Raw genomic sequence first — 18,185 nt, 5'->3', positions numbered from 1 at the left:
GCATTCAAATCACCCCTGACAGATGGCCATCCAGCCTCTGTTTAAAAGCTTCCAAAGAAGGAGCCTCCACCACACTCCGGGGCAGAGAGTTCCACTGCTGAACGGCTCTCACAGTCAGGAAGTTCTTCCTCATGTTCAGATGGAATCTCCTCTCTTGTAGTTTGAAGCCATTGTTCCGCGTCCTAGTCTCCAAGGAAGCAGAATCAGACTACATCAACTAAGGCTCCTTCTACACTTCCATATAATTCAGATTATTAAATCAGAAAGTCCACATTATCTGTTTTGAACTGGATTATATGAGTCTACACTGCCATATAATCCAGTTCTAAACAGATAATCTGGATTTTATATGGCAATGTAGAAGGAGCCTAAGATTTCTTATGATCAGCTGATAATCCATATTCTAGATTGGGTGCTGGTGGTGATGGCAGTTCTGGCCATGCTGTTGATAGCCACCCTGTATTTCTTCTTGCTTTATAGGACCTTATCATATTGGCTGTCAGAATCACCACGGATCATAGCAAATCTTGGCAGTGCCTGGTGTGAGGAACCCATCACCCCACACCCTGTATTGACCGACTTGCCCAACACCAATCCCATATGTCCACCACTCGGCTTGCCCCCATTTTTGCTGGTGCAACATGGGAAGCCTCCCGTGTTGCTGCTGCTGCAGCATATACCAGTTTCGCTATAGTTAAGCCATGGAGCCACACCAGAAGTAACTATACATCATAGGATGGGAGCTGGCGAGCTACATGGCTAAACCACAATGGAACAGGTATATGCCGCCAAAAACAGGCCTGCCTGATGAGGTTATTAGTGATTACTCAACCCATGTTTCATTATACTTCTTAGAACATAATATAATAATAACGAGATATTTAGAGTTTACTTCTTCTACCTCAGTGGTTTCCAACCTTTGGTCCCCCTGGAGTCTTGGACCAGCTCCCAAAATTCCTGACAGTTGGCCAAGCTGGCTGGGACTTTGGGGAATTGAAATCCCCAAACACTTGGAGGGCAACCACTTAGACATCAAACAAGAAGTAGTTCATCATCAAAAAAAGGTGGTTGGGTAAAATAGTATATTCTCCTCTGTTACCAGGCATCTAGCTGTGCTAGTTAAGATCTATAGGTGGAGGCCAACATCCTATATGACAGATACAGCTGTGGTGATATAGCTGTGGTCCATCATCTCCCAATCCAGCTCTTCAAGATTAACATTAATAGCCATGAAGCCATCACATCTGCTTATCTCAACAAAACCCATTGGCAACAATGGGCGGAACATGCCATCCTATCTCATCCTGCTTGCCAGTACTGCAGAACCCGGTTGGTTTTGCTGACAGACTTTTAAGGTGGTCTTCGGGGGAGCCAATTGCAATTATGGCAACGGTGACACAATCATAAATGTGAATAGCAAAATTCCAGAGGTTGTAAGTCTAGTTAACAACGTCTTAAAAATGGAACAGGATGGCACTCAAAATGTTGCAACTATTTTTTTTAATTCAGTGATTACATCCATAGTGGCAAAATCAGACTAGATGACCTGTGTGCCTGCTCAAGGCTGTGAATGGGCCACTCTTGGCCTTCCTTAGTGCTCTTCCAAGGGGATTTTGATTGGACAATCTTTCAAACAGAGATTTGAAAGACTTCAAATCTCTGTTTGACTTCAGCTCCTAGAATTCCTAATTGTTGGCAAAGCTGGCTGTACCTTGTGGGAGTTGAAGTCCAAAGCAGCTGGAGAACCAAAGTTTGGGAATTATTGAAATGAAGATCAATTTCTGTAGTGTAAGACAACTGGCATTTAAGCAAAGAAGAATCCAAGATGCATGTAAGGATGAATTGAAAGATCCAATGTTGGATGCAAGTCATAGATTTTCTAGCGCTATTTTTAGTTTCTTTATGAGCAATAGTCTCACCTTGTCTTTAATAGGATTGGATCCTAAAGAGCCCTGTTTCAGCATTTTGCTTCTTACCTGGTGGAAGACCATGGGTGAATCTACACTGTAGAATTAAAGCGATTCGACACCACTTTAATTGACATGTTTCAGTGCTATGGAATCCTGAGATTTGTAGTTTGGTGAGATTCCAGCTCTATTTATCAGAGAAGGATCTTGTAAAGGTACAACTTCTATGATCAAGCTACAACAGTTAAAGTGGTGTCAAACTGCATTAATTCTACAATATGGATGCACCCCATGTCTGAGAACATTAGGGACAAAAATATGGGAAAAGAAAGAATTCTCCGTTTGAGACTCTCTCTGTGTGAGTGTATGTATAATTTTAATCATCAGTCTTCACAATTAGAGAAAATGAAGTTGACATGAGCTTGAATAATAAATCTAAAAGGAGAGGATGAATATAGAAATGCTGATGATTAAGACTGAGTTTTTTGGTTTGTCTCTGAACTTTTTAAAAAATCAGCACATCACACAATCAGTAGAAAGTGGTTCAAAACTTTGAAAAATAAGCATGCCACATGTATTATGAAAATGTGCATATTGAGTTGATATCCGAACACAACTCTGGTGTAGCTGGTTCAGGTCTACAGAATGGAAAGGTTTGCATTCATTTGTATGTGTTGCCAAACCAAGTTTTCTACTGTAGTACCTTTGAATTCATTAGCTTAGAACTGCTTTTAATTTAGTGCTTCCCTTGAGAGCCATTATATTTTTCTGCTGTCAGCCTGATGTTGAAGAGCAAAGAGGAAAGCAGCAGATGTGGCATTTTCATCTATTTTCTATCATACTTGAAAATGGCATTAACTGCTATACACAGAAAAGAGCATTGCTTTATTTTTTCGCCAAAAAACCCATTTGCATGTATTAAGAAGCTTACATTAAAGTTGGTTTCAAAGATTGGTGGTATGTGCAGTTTAAAAAAACACACCCAAAGTTTATAATCCTGCCATTTTAGAATTATTTCTCTAGATGTGTGTTGGGTTATTTTATTATGTGTAACATACCAGTTTATGGGGGAAATGCCTTAAACAAGTGTACGGCTGGTGTATGTGTGTTCAGAGTTATGCACACCTTTTCTGCAAAGAAAAAAATGTTAACACCAAAGTTAAAAACATTTTAGAAAAGATTTGAAATTGTTCCTGCAGTATAATGTACTCCTAATGTGGCTATATATAGTTGACTGCCTCATTTACTTTAATAGGCTACTTGAATAACATAATCATAGCTATAACCATGGTGCAGGGTGGTAAGGTGCATGAACCACTAATGCTTTCTGACGCTTTAAATGACTTTTTCATAAAATGTTCTTTAATAATGGTAAAGCTTTTAGCACTAGGTGTCAAAAATGACTAGAATAGTTGCTTCTCCTCACCAGAACCAAAGTATTATTTCCTCTTACACTAAAGCATGTGTGTTATAAATAAATAGCACCGAGGCCAAGGTTTTACATCAGGTGCCCATATTTACAGTAAAATCCAAGGAGCCATTTTCATCATATTCTCACAGACAGAGCTACCCTTGAATCCGTGCCATTTTTGAGCAACTGAATAACATAAATCGAGGTTTTTCTTCATGTTTCTCCCCACATCCAAAGTGAATAATCCGTTCTACACATAGCATCATTCACAGTACAGTTTGGCCCCATATCAATGGAGGATATGGTCAAAGACACCCCTTCCATTGATAACTGACACATGGATAATATCAAACCCTATATCTTGACTATAGTTGGATCGGAAGATTAGCAAAGAATCACACTGAAGGACCCAAAGATGTCTACAAATGCTTTGGGTGGGATTTTATTAAAGGGGCGCAGATAAGTGGAACCATTGAAATCAAATCCATGGATAAAGAGGTCGTACCGTAATTGACAACTCATTCTGTCCTTTTTTTCTCAAAATGTATACAAATTTTTGAGTTCTGTGAATGTGGACTTGCCTTTAGCAGAGAAGAAGAGATCTAGGCTGAGCTGGATGGCCCTCCATCCCTCTCTCTGTTGTTCTCCCTCATTCTTTCTCCTTTCCTGCCTCCTTTCCTTTTCTGATGGGTTCTATGTGAGGCCACAACCAATTCCTTTTTGCCTTCCTTAGCTTTTCCTGGCAGTTTGTGTTTCTGTGGCAAAGCCAGGAAGGTTTTGGGCTTGCTTCTGCTCCTAGAATCATAGAATCATAGAATCATAGAATCATAGAGTTGGGCCATCCAGTCCAACCCCCTAACAAGAAGCAGGAATATTGCATTCAAAGCACCCCTGACAGATGGCCATCTAGCCTCTGTTTAAAAACCTCCAAAGAAGGAGCCTCCACCACACTCCGGGGCAGAGAGTTCCACTGCTGAACAGCTCTCACAGTCAGGAAGTTCTTCCTCATGTTCAGATAGAATCTCCTTTCTTGTAATTTGAAGCCATTGTTCCATGTCCTAGTCTCCAGGGAAGCAGAAAACAAGCTTGCTCCCTCCTCCCTGTTGCTTCCTCTCACATATTTATACATGGCTATCATATCTCCTCTCAGCCTTCTCTTCTTCAGGCTAAACATGCCCAGCTCCTTAAGCCACTCCTCATAGGGCTTGTTCTCCAGACCCTTGATCATTTTAGTCACCCTTCTCTGGACACATTCCAGCTTGTCAACATCTCTCTTCAATTGTGGTGCCCAGAATTGGACACAATATTCCAGGTGTGGTCTAACCAAGGTGGAATAGAGGGGTAGCATTCCTTCCCCTCTATTCTGCCTTGATTAGACTATACCTGGAATATTGTGTCCAATAATTCCTTCTCCAAGCTAAGATAAGCTGTTCATCGCCTTAATTTCCTCGCTTTCCTCCTTTCCCAACCCCACTCAGCAATAGCAACAATTTGGAAGATGCTGGTGTGAGGGACACAGAAGACAGCAGGCAGAATGTTACACTTTGGGTTCTTGAAGTAGACTCACGGCTAGTTCTACATATCTTGAAATGATATAATGTAAGAGTGACTACTGGATATTCTGTTTATGTAAAAATATCTGTATCTTCAATTAATATGCACATTAATCCCAAACAAACTTCTCTTTCCCCTCTTCTTTGTGTGCGTATGTCTCCCCTCCCCCCTTTTAGGTTATTTGGTGTTACAGGAAACTGTGCTGCTTGCAGCAAACTCATCCCTGCTTTCGAGATGGTGATGAGAGCCAAGGACAATGTTTACCACCTGGACTGCTTTGCGTGTCAACTTTGTAATCAGAGGTAAGAGGGTTTCTTGGACCCCTTCCATGTGCAAAACCAATTTGGCATCGACCTGGATTAGAGGGCAGTGGGCACAATTTCTTGCTCATCCTCCAGGTACAACCAGCTTGGACTGATAATAGCCCTAAATGGTTTAGGCCATTTAGGGCCAATGTCTCATGTGCCATTGTGATCATCACAAAATGTTACGCTGTGTGATTTAATGTAATAAATGTGAACCATGAGCTGTTTGCTCCCTTTTTCTCTTCTCACATGATGACAAAATACTTTTTGCTCCTCATTCAAGGAGCAAACCCAACAAACATTGGTTAGCAACAGTCTCATTAGACTATGCTTGAAACTTATGAAAGCATGTAATGATGTGTGATCACTTTCTTTGCTCTCTCTCTCTCTCTCTCTCTCTGTTGTACTATTAAATCAGCTTCATCTTAGGACAATCCTATGAATGAAAGACCCCATGAGCTCCAGGCACCACTAGCCCAGCTTAGGTCTTGGAAACATGAGTCATACTTCCTTGAATGAGCCAATCCCCTTGCAATGCATCTTTCTTTTTCCCCATTTTGCTTTCTGTTTTACTGAATATTATCATCCTTTTCAGTAAGCCATGTAGTTTCCTGATTTGGTCAATGTAATCATTTTGGCTTCTAGTAAGAATAGCTTTGGACTGAAATCCATTTCCGCTTGCAGCACTATCAATTTCCATGTTCATCTGCTCCACTTATTGCATGTCAAAAATGACTGGCCCTGCCTGCCAACTCAATATGGGAAATGCTATTTTCTGTACAAAACATATAGCTCTAGACTTTAGAAGTCTTGTGAATTGATCCCATAATTCAATTACCCTATATACTCATGTATACATCTAGAAAACTTTGTCAAAAATGGACCCACCAAAATGGATCAGCTTATCCATGGGTCAAGATAAGTACTGCACCTTTCCATTTATCAAAAAGGGAATCCTACTCTTCTGTGAATAGAATTTATCCAGGTGAGAGCTTGGTCTATCCTGGGAGAACCTAAAAACGGCACTGACTCCCACTGCTCTCTCCAATTTGGTGCCATTTTTGGCTTTTTGGGGGAAATTGTAGTAGTGGACAGCGGTAACTGGCATTTGTGCCTTCCCCTCTCCATGGAATGATTCTCAGTTTATCCACGGGTCATATCAAAATCCATAATTTTGGCCCCCAAATCTGCTCTCAACTTTTACAGGACACTTAAATACAAGTATATTGGTAACTTGTGAGAGTAGGGATGTTTGAAGAACACCATCTTTGTAAAATCAATAAATACTCAGTTCTTTGCCTTCTTTGTAGGTTCAACAGAACAGTTAGCCCTCAGATTTTACAGTTCTCTAGATAATGCATTTGGGTATTATTTTAAGAAAAAAAACAAATACAGGCTGAGAATAATCAGTTAAACTTGAAGAGAGAACTAAATTATGGGTGTAAACATGAACAACTGAGAGCTGTTCAGCAGTGGAACTCTCTGCCTCGGAGTGTGGTGGAGGTTCCTTCTTTGGAGGCTTTTAAACAGAGGCTGGATGGCCCTCTGTCAGGGGTGCTTTGAATGTGATTTTCCTGCTTCTTGGCAAGGGGTTGGACTGGATGGCCCACAAGGTCTCTTCCAACGCTATGATTCTACAACTAAAAAGATATATATTTGTTCTTCTCCAAAGGGAGTCAGTAAAATAATAGAAGCAGCCCCTGCTGTTCTACTTTGTTCAGCAACAAGATAGTAAGTTTTTTCATAGTCAAGTGTTCCTCATGCAATGCGAATTGTGCAGCTGCCATAATTATAGCTTTCTGCAATTACATTCTAAAACAAAGCCAAATTGACCTTTTTCATCACGTTGTGCAGAAAATTAAAATATCAGACAAGTAATAACCACTGTTTAAACTATGTAATAATGCTAAGCAATTAGAAGTTACAGGACCATTTACAGTCGCTATACATCAGTCTTGTTTTGGTGCAGAACTAAAGAGCCTGCATTCAAAATAAGGTCAGTCGCACCCTTCCAGTGGAATCCATTCAAGTAAGAAATAGTTTAACACTCTTTTGAATTGAAACTCGAAAGCTTTTTCTATCCTCATTGCTCCAAACCACTTTTCTAGTGTCATTATTAAAAGTGCCTAATACGTTCTTGTTGTTCGCTTCATTTATTGTATGCCGTAATGGGGCTGCATATCTTTAGCATTGGTTATGCACAATTAGCACTTAGTTATTGTCTTGTCACTTCATCCCGTATAAGACACACTTCTTTAATGCAAGAAGTCACCTAATCTTTATCAGTCAAGCAAGGCAGGTAATTTTTGTTACCAACAGCACATAAGAAAGCGTCAGGAAAGGGATTTCGGTAGACTGCTGTGTTTGTGTGTCTTGTAATTTCCTTCCAAAGCAACCCCTCTTTACAAAGCAGAAATGGCCATTGTTTCTGTGATTAAGAATGCATCTACACTGGAGAATTAATGAAGTTTGAAACCACTTTGCCATAGCTCAATGCTGTGGAACCATTGAAGTTATAATTTTGCAAGGTCTTCAGCTTTCTCTGCCAAAGAGTGCTGGTGCCTCGCCAAACTACAATTCCCAGTATTGAGCCATAAAATAGTATCAAACTGCATTAATTCTATAGTGTAGATGCACCACCAGACAGGGATTTCAAATCCAATAGCAGAAATATTGGAAAATAGCAGTATGGATGTATGTCACAAGTAGAGATGATTTTATGGGACTAAGGTAGATGTTTGCCCCATGAAATCATCAGAAATCTTGTTAATATCCTAAGCAGGATGTTAACAACTTTTCAAGAAATATTCATACATTGAGGTGGCATATGTATACCATACTCCGTCTTACCACAACAGGAAATGAGTATGATGAAGGGTGAGGTGTAAGCAGGAAAGACAGTATTCCAAGCAGGGAAGGAGAGAGAATGCAGGTGACAGAAGCCAAAGAGCAGGGCAGTGAAAGTGCCAGGTGAAGCAACAAAGCAAAGAGGAGAAAGGAGAGAAATGTGGAATAAGTGGAGACAACATGAAAAAAACACTATGATGTGATAGGTGTAGGGAGAGGAGAAGAAGAAAAAGGCCACACTACCTCTGAGGATGCTTGCCATAGATGCAGGCGAAAGGTCAGGAGAGAATGCCTCTAGAACATAGCCATATAGCCCGAAAAAAACCTACAACAACCCAGTGATTCCAGCCATTAAAGCATTCGACAATACAGAAAAAAATATAGATAGCCAAGTAGGCTGGAATTCACTATTGCAGTTCCAGATGTGTAATCCAGTTACACATTTGTAACTGTTTCATATCCATGGTTCCTGCATATTCACAACTGTGACACTATTGTCAGAATTCCGAAGTCTGACAATAATCTTCTCCTAAGGTGGATTACACAGTATAACAAAGGCACACGATGAATATTCCTCAGCCCTAAGTGGTAGTAGAATATTATTGTTACAGTTATTTAAGACCACAATAAATGCTCTGATGTAAAAATAATTTTCAATCCCAAAGCAAAGGGGCTAAATAAACTGGATGGGAGTTGGGGTGATGCCTTCTTTCAAATACATTGTTCTCAGTAACTGGTGCAAACCCCCAGTGGCGTAATATGGGTTAAACCCTTGTGCCCACAGGACTGAAGACCAATAGGTCATAGATTTTAATCTGGTTTTAATCCGATTTTAATCCGATTTTAATCCGGTGAGAGTGTGGATGAGCTCCCTCTATTAGCTCCAGCTGCCCATGCGGGGACATGAGAGAAGCCTCCCCTAAGGATGGTAAAACATCAAGGCGTCCCCTGGGCAACATTTTTGCAGTTGGCCAATTCTCTCACACCAGAAGCAACTTCGAGTTTCTTAAGCCACTCCTGACATAAAAAAAGTAACTGGTGCAAAGTACAGTGGAATTGGGAGCAGAAGTAGAAGATGCTACTTTTAAAGTACACTTAGTAACTGATCTAGGATCTCAGCTATGGACTGAAGGGCATATTTGGTAATGTGGAAGATTGATAGCACTACTAGTTACTGCTACTAGTTTTTTCTCCTCCCCCAGCCATACATATGTCCAAATCTAGTACAATGGACTGTATTCTAAGGCAGAATGTGCTGTGTTTCTTTGCCAGTAAAATAACCAGTTACATGGAGAAGTATGTATGGGGAGCCCCGGTGAGTGGCATGCAGCTCGCAAGTCATAAAGATCCTATCCTACAATAATTAATATGTGTTTACAAGTACTGATTGCCTGGAACTAGACTGGAGGGAGGGAAGGAGAAACTAAAAGAGGTGGTGCATTTGGTCCCACCCACCTCCAGCTGTAGACACTGATTGACATTTCTCATCCATCTGCAGCCTTTTCAATGGAAAAGTACTACTCACACATTCTCAGACAAAAAACAAAACCATGACTTGCAGCATCTCTGTTAGCACTCTTTCCCATGGCTAGATTTGGCAATTACCTGGTTTCGTGGAGGTAGAGAAGAATGGTATATAAATGTTTTAAATAAATAAATAAATAGTGCCTGTACTGAAAAGGAATGCATGAAGCAATGCTCCCACTTATATACAAGATATGTAGGCTCCCCAGCCAGATTTCCCATGGAATAACATTAATGAGACATGACTGTTGGGAATATGGGTACAGCTAGAATGGGATATAGGTGGATGTGTCTTCTTTTTTCTCTCTCCTCCAATAACGACACTGTGCACACAGTTATGAATAGTTTTTACCAGGTTGCCATCCAGGCCCTGAGGTTTCAGGGTCAACATTTGAGATGTAGGGATGATCCCTTATGATGCCACCATGGAGATAGGTAGCAGTAATATTACGATTTGTGTGTTTTGAAGACCAAGACCTGGCGATATTATTATGGATGAGACCTTCAGTCTCAATAGTTTTTGCATTGCAAATTAAAAGGAAAATACATTTAAATAGATGACACAAACACAGACATATTTCAAGGTCATACTTTTGCACAGAGATTCCTACCCATGTAGACTGGACACAAGAAGTTAGGCTCTGATAGCTGGTACCCAATTTAGCACCGTTTTTAAAGTAGATGGTTGTTTTCTGTGGGTTGTGAGTTTTCTGAGCTAAATGGCCATGTTCCAGAATCATTCCCTCCTGACATTTTGCCTGCATCTACAGCAGGCATTCTCAGAGGTTGTGAGGTCTGTTGGAAACTAGGAAAATGGTATTTATCTATCTGTGGAAAGTCCAAAGTGGGAGAAAGAACTCTTGTCTCTTTGAGGTAGGTGTGAATGTTTCAGTTGGCCACCTTAATTAGCATTTAAGGGCCTAGCAGTTTCAAGGTCAAGAGGGATCCTCTCACCTCTGCAGGAGTCTACCGTATATCATGCAGCAGTAGACAAGTCTACATAGGGACCACCAAATGCAGCGTTGCCCAAACACGAATCAACGGACATGAAAGGCACTGCAGATTACATCAACCAGAGAAATCAGCCATAGCAGAGCACCTGATGAGTCAACCTGGACACAGCATATTATTTGAGAACACAGAAATGCTGGACCACTCTAACAACCACCATGTCAGATTACACAGAGAAGCCATTGAAATCCACAAGCATGTGGACAATTTCAACAGAAAGGAGGAAACCATGAAATGAACAAAATCTGGCTACCAGTATTTTTTTTTAAAAAAACCCCTCTAAAATCATAAATAAAGAGCAACACTCAAAAAGAGGGGAATTACAGACAAACAATCACAGCCAGCTAATCACCTCCCAACAAAAGATTCCCCCAGGCAGTAAGAAGCCAGACCCTGAAACTCCTGGACCATTAAATACTAATCAAGGTGGCCAATTGAAACATTCACATCTATCTCAAACAGACAAGAGTTCATTCTACCACCCTGGACATTCAACCAATAAATAAAACCCATTTTCTTAGTTTCCAGCAGACCTCACAACCTCTGAGGATGCCTGTCATAGATGGGGGTAAAACATCAGGAGATAATGCTTCTGGAATATGACTATACAGCCCAGAAAACTCACAACAACTCAGTGATTCCAGCCATGAAAGCCTTGAGCAATACGTTGTTTAATTTTCTATGCTTTCAAGTCATGCCTTACTTATGGCAAATTTAAGACGAACCTGTCATGAGGCTTTCTTTGTATAATTTGTTCAGAGGTTTTCCTTTGCCTTCCTCTGAGGCCGGGAGAGTGTGATTTCCCAAGATCACCCAGGGTTTCTGTGGCTAAAGAGGGATTTCAACCTTGGCCTCCTGGATACCTAGTCTAATACTCAAATCTATGCATTATGCTTCATATTTTAAAAAAATATAACTAATTATATTTATATATGTGGAAAGGAAGCATTATATTGTGCAATTTGAGCAAATTCAAACTAAATTGGGATTTTAGAAAAAACCCTGGAAAAGATATCCTTTTCTTCTTCAGCCCTCTATTTCCATATAGTCAATTCAATGAAATGTAGGCAGAATAGAAAGAAATATTTTGAAAAATAAGCCAAGAATTGGAGGGGGGGGGGGGTCCTGGAATTGGAAGTGTTTGTGCGTTTTCTATGAAGCTGGCTTGACCATAAATAACATTTTCAAGACCTTTCTATAATCTGCATTTTCAGTCAGACCCCATGAGTGGGCATTAATCCAGAGATGTGGGAGAGAGAGAAAGAGAAAGGAGTGGGGGAGTTTGGGGAGGGTTGCGGCAGAGGAGCGTCCACAAATAAACAGCCCAATTTTCCTTCAGGAGCCAAGCTAATTCTTTTCAATCCACTTTTTTATTACACTATTTTCCCTCACTCTATTTAGCGAGCATAAGGATAAATTTCCAAAGCTACCCGGTTGGAAAATAAATGGGTTCGCTGTTTGTCTAGCATTCCAATCTTTACAAATGTAAATCAGTCCAACTGCTGCTCCATTTAAAACCTCACAACTTCACAAAACATTAAAGGCCTCCTTTCAATACACAATTTACTCTGTGACAATTCCCTCCGATTTGGGCTTCAAACGTTGTTAGAAACTGACTGACTGGTGCAGCGGAGGGGGGGCCGCTATCAAAGGTTGGCGAGGTCAACCTGTGTAATTATATGTACTTTTACTGGGTCAACTACACCAGACACTGCTATTTGAAGGTTAAATTGTTACAATTAAGTACATATACAGCCTATTCCCATAGCTACTCTGTTGTTAAATCTACCGTAAACAACGCACGCATTTATTTCTGCTCCTAATTGTGTCCGAGGTGTCTCTGCTTGGAAAATTATATGACAAAAAAGAACATTGTAATCCATTACCGAATTAAACAATACTTCCTCGGCGAAAGCGGGCAATTAGCTGGGGGAAACTAGTTTTCATCTATCCGCATCAATGCTAAGAAGTTCATTTGGGTTACTCTGTTTAGGTTTAATTGGAACGCTCTACGTCGCTCCTCCCAAGTATGTTTTTATGGATGGAGCATTTGCCACAAACAGAATCTGACCTCCTGCCCAATGGAAAATCATTCATTAGTGAAATGTTTCTTTGTGCCCCCCAAGATCGGTAGGGGGTTGTGCTCCCCTCTTTCTCTAAGCCCCATTTAAAGGGAACTCTCATCTTTCTTTTCTAAGACCGTTATAGAAGCAGTCCAATATACACTCATGCCATAACTAGTGTGAAATTAGTTTGGTGTTATAAAAAAGCTGATTCACATGACCTCTCTTTGGTCTGAAATGTAGACTGGTAGGGCTGTAGATTCAGTTGGGTTCGGCAGTACAACAAACAGCTGGGGCTTTTGTTGTATCTAATATTCTATGGGAAACCACAAGCTGATGAGCAACAGTACTCTGAGTTTATTTATTTATTTCCCTCTTTTTCCCCTCCATAATGGGACTCAAGACAACTAACAATATATTAAAACAATACAAGTTAAGAACAATACACAGTTAGTAAAAGGATGAACATAATTTTTCAAAAACAATTAAACATTTTTATAAGTCAAAAACAGTAAACATTAAAATGCATTAAAATTCATTGACTCTGTACAAACCCTTAAAATTTAATACCACTACTATGCAGCATTAAAAGTCCAACTAAAAATGCCGTAACTCCGTGATGGTGAACATGACACGTGTGTCAGCACTGACACTCATGGCTATTTTTGATGACACGCGGCCACATGCGGCCGCATACAGGGAAGTACACCTTATAAGAGCCAATCTAATTCCATCCTTAAATTTGTAAAAGGCTCTACAAATTTAACATCTGCACGTTTGAGCATTGTTCACTCCATAACTCAGCATAGAATATACATTTTTTTATTTAAACTATAAATATTGCAAAATTATGGGCTTTTTTTTTCTCAAAGTTGACACCACACCCAAGTTATGCTCAGGTTTTTGGCAAATTTTGACACACCAAGCTCAAAAGGTTGCCCATCACTGCCATAACTCCTGCTGGAACCGAACCATAGAACCATGCTGAAAGATCTATAAACTGCCTAAGACAGTGGTTCTCAACCTGTGGGTCCCCAGGTGTTTTAGCCTACAACCCCCAGAAATCCTAGCCAGATTGCCAGCTGTTAGGATTTCTGGGAGTTGAAGGCCAAAACATCTGGGGACCCAAAGGTTGAGAACCACTGGCCTAAGGTGAACTTTTTTAGACATGTGTGAGTGAAACCATGGGTACTGGTCCTGTGAATACTAGGGTCAACATTAATTTATATTACTAGTCTATGGCTGTTCCTGATAAAATGCAGGCTACAATTCACAGTCTTTCCCACAATGTCACATGGACAGCATTACCAAATACTTGGAAGAGCTACCGTGCAGTAGAGCAGTGCTTCTCAATCTGTGGGCCCCCAGATGTTTTGGCCTACAACTCCCATAAATCTCAGGCAGTTTACCAGCTGTTAGGATTTCTGGGAGTTGAAGGCCAAAACATCTGGGGACCCACAGGTTGAGAACCCCGGCACTAGAGAAACACACTGTGATTCTGGTGCTGCAATTGCCAACACTGGTGCCATATTACGAAAATCATAGACTCTAAGCCAGGCTACTAAAAGGGACCTCTTGAACTCCAGAAAGTCCAGGTAGAGAAGACATCATAAAAGTCTTCTGTCTAAAGATAAAGGGATACTTTTAAAAGTTTAGACCAATGGGGGAAGGTGTCCATCTTCCTCCGTCCCACCTTTTCCTTAAGAAAATCCAAGTAAAGGTGCATTTGTTTTTAGAAATCTACATGAATATGGGATGACTTTAGGCAACAAAGACTCACAAGTCTCATTGTCTTATGTTCCCTGCCCTTCATTGATACAGAAGGCACATTGGGTTCTTCAACTTGAAAACAGATAGAACATCTTTATGGAACTGAATCCAACAAATTGCAGTCTCTAAACCCTCTGGAGTTTGTAAGTGGAAGGGATATTGGCAAAGGCAGGGTCTCTCAAATGTTTACCGAGTGACTTGTAATTACATAGTGTGGAAGGGTCCATAAGGCCAGCCAAAAGTCTGATGAAAATACTTTTATCAATCAATACTGAACCATGAACAAAAATGCTATACAAACAAAGCAATCTTGTGCTAAAAGTAGCCAAGTGATCTTGTTGTGCAACTTTGCTAATTTTACACAACATTTTTCTTCAATATTGCTATTTTTTATATTAAAAACATGTGTCTGCCTAAAAACAGTTTTTTTGCTCCAAAAGCTGCATAGCTTTCAGGGAAGGCTGCACCGTTCCCAGTGCAGTTAAATTATTGCTGGAAAATAACTTTCAAAGTGTATCAAAGTTACAGGACAAAAACTGTTTAATAATAATAATAATAATAATATAACTTTATTTCTACCCCGCCACCATCTCCCCAAAGGGGACTCGGGGCAGCTTACATGAGGCCAAGCCCAACAATTACAACAGATCAAAATCAAATACATACAGCAAATAATAAAATCAAATAAAATGTAAACAAAACGTTAATACAAAGCCAAACACAGATGAAAATAAAATAATAGAAATGTGCGCAGCGAATTACAAGGGATAGAATTATAAAATATAAAAACAATGGGTGAGTTGGATGAGTAGGTAGTGTGCCTGATGAGAAATTTCAGATGGGATGAGCAATGGGGTGAATTTCACTAAAAGATGAGATAAAGTGCATTGAAGGTCATATTGGGTTGTTGTAGGTTTTTTTGGGCTATATGGCCATGGTCTAGAGGCATTCTCCTGACGTTTCATCTGCATCTATGGCAAGCATCCTCTCACTACCTTCTGAGGATGCTTGCCATAGATGCAGGCAAAACGTCAGGAGAATGCCTCTAGACCATGGCCATATAGCCTGAAAAAACCTACAACAACCCAGTGATTCCAGCCATGAAAGCCTTCGACAAAACATTGAAGGTCATATTGTACTGAGCTGGTCATGGTGTGGGGGTTTGTATTCATTCCTCAAAGGCACACCGGAAGAGCCAGGTTTTTAGGCTCTTCCTGAAGGCTGCCAGGCTGAGTGCTTGCTTAATCTCTCCAGGTAGCGAGTTCCAAAGCCGAGTTCCAAATTATCCTCACAATTTGCTAAGATTTGGGGAAATTTCCATTTACCATCCATACAGAAAAAATCGTTTCTACACAAAAATTACTATTGGACATAAAAGTCTGTTTTCTGTACAAAAATGTCCCGTGTGAATTTTGCACAGAATTATTCCTGAACTCTTAATAGTTTTCAAAGCTTTTGCAGTTTTCAAAGACTGTTGCAGCAAGGAGGAACTTGCTAAAATTACTCATTGCTTCCTTTGAGGACAAAATGAGTGAAGCATTGCATTTGTAGCTCGAAAACAACATGCTTCGAAGGCTCTGCTAATTCATTGCCGTGATTTCCTCCAGGAGAAATGATGGAAGTAGTATTCTTAAGAACACTTTCTATATTTGATAATATGCACAAAGCAAATTAGCTCCTCTGCTTTCCATTTAATTTCTCTTTCTCCTTTCTATTTCCAGATTTTGTGTGGGAGACAAATTTTTCCTAAAGAACAACATGATTCTCTGCCAGACGGACTATGAGGAGGGTTTAATGAAAGAAGGTTACGCGCCCCAAGTTCGCTGAGCCGATCCTCACTCCGAAGAATACTGAAGCACTACATTCTTATCTTTTCTGTTCTTCTCTTTCTGTTCAACATGTATATAAGAAATAATGGCGGAATCTACTGAATAGCATAGATATAGGGAGACAGAATGATCGTGTGGAATAAAAAGCGAACTGCAGATATACCTAGTGGAAATTGCACCAGTTCACAGTTGAATGTTTATTAAAAGATAATGTACATACTGCTGAAAGGGTCTGGGGTTTGGTTTGGGGATTTTTTGGCTTGCTGTTTTGGGTTATTTTTTTCCTTTTGTGTCATTTGGCATGAGATGCTTATTTTGGACGAATGTATATAATGCATTGTTATATTTGAAGCACAAATGTAATACAGTTTTATTGTGTTACCATTTGTGTTCCCGTTGGCTTATTTGTATTGTTGCATTTAGTACAATCGGTGTCCAAACTTTATTGTATATTTATGCTTTCTTGTATCTACCAGCTATTTTGAAAAAGCTGTATCTTTGTAGTAAAAACAAAAAAAAAAAGAACAAAAAGAGAATTTTAAGAGCCAATCCCATGCATTATTCTCCATGCTTCAGAGATGCTTATCAACACTTGAACTATTTAACAGAAAAAAATGTCAGGCAAGATCTAGCCACACTTAAGTACTTAGTTCCATTGGCTTGTATAGTGTGTGCTTAACTCTCCCATTGAAATCAATGGGATTTATGAGCGCTCCTGACTGGATTATAATGCTAACAAAAGTGTTAAAGTTGCCACCATTCAACAAATCACTACTGCATTTTTCTTCATCTTTTTTTTTTTTTTTGTAAAGGAATGAACTTGGGGATTTTATTTCATACATTTCATGAGAAAGTATGTTCTGTTTTGCTACAGAATTTGGTGTTGTTTTAATTTTATTGGCAGGTGTTTTCAACTTTATGGAGCAGGTGTTTCATTATTTTGGGGGCTACTGTGCTCTGTACCCACCCCGAAGGAAGGAAAAGGAAGATGTTGGAATGCCTTGTTTCCAACATAACTGGGAATGAGGAGCTGAGCCCCAATGCAACTCAGTGCCTTTGGGTGTCATATAAAATTTTTATATGTACATATATATATATTTCTCTGAAATTATTTTACTGTAGCATAGTAATTTCTGCTCCTGTACAGAAATGTTATTTTAACGAAATGAGTGTTTTTCCTGAACTTTATCTGGTTTGGGTCCAGTATACCTAAGAGACTATCTGGTTTGGGTCCAGCATACCTCTCCCTATGGTCAGTTCCATCCATAACATTGACCAGGAGTGCCCTCTTCAGGTTACCTTCTGCGTACCAACTCAAGACAGCTGGGCCTTTCATCAAGGCATCTTGGGTGGTTGCATGGAAACTCCACCCCAGCGGGACTGTCAAAAGCTGCATAATCTTTCACAAGTCTTCAGCTTTCTGATTTGGGGCTACCATTTGGGAGAATAGAAATGAAGCACTTCCCATAAAGTGCTAAGCATCTGTTAGCATCTGTTACTTTGTAGATGTGATTGATCAAAATTTAACTGGCTATTGTATTTTTGTTTTGTTTCTTAATTTATTGTTCTCCATTCCAAATTGTTGGGGTGGGGCAGTCTACAAATAAATAAAATCTAAGAATTGGATGGCTGTATCTCTAGCTATTGCTTTTCATCTGCCACCATTCCTCATAGGTTGTGAAATGGCCAATTGTTAGTAGACCAATAAAGCCAACACCATTGCTATGTTATAAACAACTATAGTTGCACCTTCTGCTTTATTTGAACCATCTAACCAGAATCTGTTACTAGGTTTTCCATATCTACCTAGCCAATTAGTGCAAGGGTTATGAAGGAACAAGCTAAGATCCTAAAGTTAAGTTATATCATTGACTACTAAAGTTAGGATCGTCCACGATAAGGTGACTTGGAGGTCTCTCATTTATGGGATCAACATAGTTAAAGTTGACTTAAAGGCAGCTAAC

General features: G+C 39.9%; 1 protein-coding gene across 4 annotated transcripts in view; it reads left to right on the top strand.

Moving 5' to 3' along the window:
* Positions 1–17,847, top strand: part of LMO3 (LIM domain only 3) — a 97,595-nt gene extending 79,748 nt beyond the window's left edge. For all 4 annotated transcript variants that reach the window (XM_060776632.2, XM_060776633.2, XM_060776634.2 and 1 more), the window contains exons 3-4: positions 5,049–5,174; positions 16,114–17,847. In XM_060776632.2, the coding sequence (XP_060632615.1) occupies positions 5,049–5,174; positions 16,114–16,219 (232 nt within the window). In that variant the 3' untranslated portion in view covers positions 16,220–17,847. The remainder of the gene's footprint in view (positions 1–5,048; positions 5,175–16,113) is intronic.
* Positions 17,848–18,185: the final 338 nt, after the last annotated feature.

This window comes from Anolis sagrei, chromosome 5 (genome assembly GCF_037176765.1).
Source record: "Anolis sagrei isolate rAnoSag1 chromosome 5, rAnoSag1.mat, whole genome shotgun sequence".
NCBI lineage: Eukaryota > Metazoa > Chordata > Lepidosauria > Squamata > Dactyloidae > Anolis > Anolis sagrei.
Note: the sequence above shows the minus strand (reverse complement) of the source record. Positions and strands in the feature narration are given on the sequence as shown.